The sequence below is a fragment of the Primulina tabacum genome, chromosome 7 (genome assembly GCF_025594145.1).
Source record: "Primulina tabacum isolate GXHZ01 chromosome 7, ASM2559414v2, whole genome shotgun sequence".
Classification (NCBI taxonomy): Eukaryota; Viridiplantae; Streptophyta; class Magnoliopsida; order Lamiales; family Gesneriaceae; genus Primulina; species Primulina tabacum.
In genome coordinates this window covers 12,220,684-12,222,865 of record NC_134556.1, presented here as the reverse complement: position 1 = coordinate 12,222,865, position 2,182 = coordinate 12,220,684, and the positions used below count along the sequence as shown (strand labels likewise).

Below are 2,182 nucleotides of genomic sequence, written 5' to 3'. Positions count from 1 at the left end.
CTCAAGCTCCAGACATGTCAGTGGTGGAATACACCTCCCAGTTTAATGCACTTGGGTCTTATGCTCCGGCCATCATGGCGGACGAAGTTTTGAAGCTGCACCGCTTCAAGAGAGGATTAAACAGTAGAATCCAGTCAGCATTAGCAGTTTATCAGCCCGCCAATTTTGCAGATCTTATGGGCGCAGCTATCCGAGCTGAAACCGACATCCGCCGCAGGGAGGGAGAGAATAAGAACAAGCGACCTCATGCCGGTCAGTCTTCTCAGGGCGGTCAGAAGGTCAGAAAGCCAAACCAATCAGGCGGACCTTCCTCAGGGCAAACCTCAGCGGCCAACCATCAAGGACCCAAGCCATGCCCGAAGTGCGGTTTCAGACACCCCGGGGAATGTCGAAGAGCCAGTGGTGCGTGCTTCGGATGTAGGAAAGCAGGGTACATGATCGCAGATTGTCCTACGGCCGCCAACCAAGCAGCTGGGCCAACAAGGGAACTGGGCCGAATGTGAGAGCTAACCCCAACAAACCAAAGGAGAGTAAGCCTAATGCCAGGGTGTTCGCTATGAACCAAGAAGAGGCAGACGACGCCAATGAAGTTGTATCAGGTACCATCTTACTTCAAAAAGTACCTGCTTATGCATTGTTTGACCTTGGTGCTACACACTCTTTTTTGTCTAAGAAGTTTGCTAAGAAATTAGGACTTAAGCCCGAATCTCTAACTGAACCTTTTCGGATAGCCACAACTACGAGTAAGACCATAGAAACTCATTAAATTCACAAGGATTGTAAGATCAGTATCGCTAATCAGACTTTCAGTGCCGACTTGATACAATTGGTTATAGTCGATTTTGACATCATTCTAGGGATGGACTGGTTAGCCAAAAACCATGCAATAGTGGACTGTAAAGGGAAAAGAGTTAAGCTCCGGACCCCAAATCAGAAAGAGATCGTGTATCATGGTAAATCCAAGAAATGAAAATCACTCCTTTCCGCTTACCAGGCATGGAAGGCCATGAAATCCGGAGAAGACATCTACCTAGCAATGATCAACGAAATGCAAGGAGAAGTCGAAATGAGGATAGAAGACATCCCAATAGTATGTGAGTTCCCGGATGTTTTCCCAGAAGAACTCCCAAGGACAGTTCCGGACCGCGAAGTTGAGTTCGAAATTAATCTGGTTCCTGGTCCAGCACCAATCTCTAAAGCACCTTACAGGATGGCGCCAGCTGAACTCAAGGAGCTAAAAGAGCAACTCCAAGAATTGCTGGACAAAAAGCAAATTTGACCTAGTGTGTCCCCATGGGGAGCACCAGTACTCTTTGTGAAGAAGAAATATGGGAGTATGGGATTGTGCATCGACTATAGGGAACTGAACAAGATCACTATCAAGAACAACTACCCTCTTCCGAGAATAGACGATCTATTTGACCAGCTCAAGGGAGCCGCAGTCTTTTCTAAATTGGATCTGAGGACTGGATACCACCAACTGAAGGTCAGGGCTGAAGATATCTCCAAAACAACTTTTCGGAAAAGATCTGGGCATTATGAGTTCACAGTGATGCCTTTTGGGTTGACCAATGCGCCTGCAGCCTTTATGGACCTAATGAACAGAGTGTTCAAACCATTTCTGGACCGGTTTGTAGTGGTATTTATTGATGACATCCTCATTTATTCTCCCAACGAGGAAGAACATGAAGAGCACCTCCGCCTTGTACTACAGACACTGAGCGAGAAAGAGCTATATGCTAAGTTTAAGAAATGTGAGTTCTGGCTTAAGAGTGTATCCTTTTTAGGACATGTGAACTCGGAAGCAGGAGTATCAGTGGATCCCAAGAAAGTTGAAGCAATTACAGAGTGGCCAAAACCTAAGAACGCCACAGACATCAGGAGCTTTCTTGGACTGGCAGGTTATTACAGGAAGTTCGTCGAAGGTTTTTCTTCCATAGCTATACCACTGACTAAGCTCACTAAGAAGAATTCCAAGTTCATCTAGGACGAAGGTTGCGAGAAAAGTTTTCAGACATTGAAAGAAAAACTTGCATCCACGCCAGTGCTAATCTTACCTACTGAAGATAAGGAATTCACCATCTACAGTGACGCATCTAAGGAAGGTCTGGGATGCGTACTCATGCAAGAGGGAAGAGTGATCGCCTATGCGTCAAGGCAGTTGAAACCGCACAAAAATAAC

At 46.1% G+C, this 2,182-nt stretch overlaps 1 protein-coding gene across 1 annotated transcript; it reads left to right on the top strand.

Moving 5' to 3' along the window:
- The first annotated feature begins 556 nt into the window (after positions 1–556).
- Positions 557–1,279, top strand: LOC142550568 (uncharacterized). The gene is made up of 3 exons (XM_075659642.1): positions 557–743; positions 858–910; positions 995–1,279. Exons 1-3 carry the CDS (start codon positions 557–559, stop codon positions 1,277–1,279), a joined length of 525 nt encoding a protein of 174 aa, XP_075515757.1.
- The last annotated feature ends 903 nt before the right edge of the window (positions 1,280–2,182 follow it).

What these genes read in the sequence shown, in the direction of transcription:
- LOC142550568 (XM_075659642.1), top strand. Translation starts at nt 557, where the DNA reads ATGAACCAAGAAGAGGCAGACGACGCCAATGAAGTTGTATCAGGTACC. An exon ending in TCGGATAGCCACAACTACGA is followed by an intron (nt 744 to 857) that starts GTAAGACCATAG and finishes ACATCATTCTAG; the next exon opens with GGATGGACTGGTTAGCCAAA. An exon ending in TGGACTGTAAAGGGAAAAGA is followed by an intron (nt 911 to 994) that starts GTTAAGCTCCGG and finishes TCCGCTTACCAG; the next exon opens with GCATGGAAGGCCATGAAATC.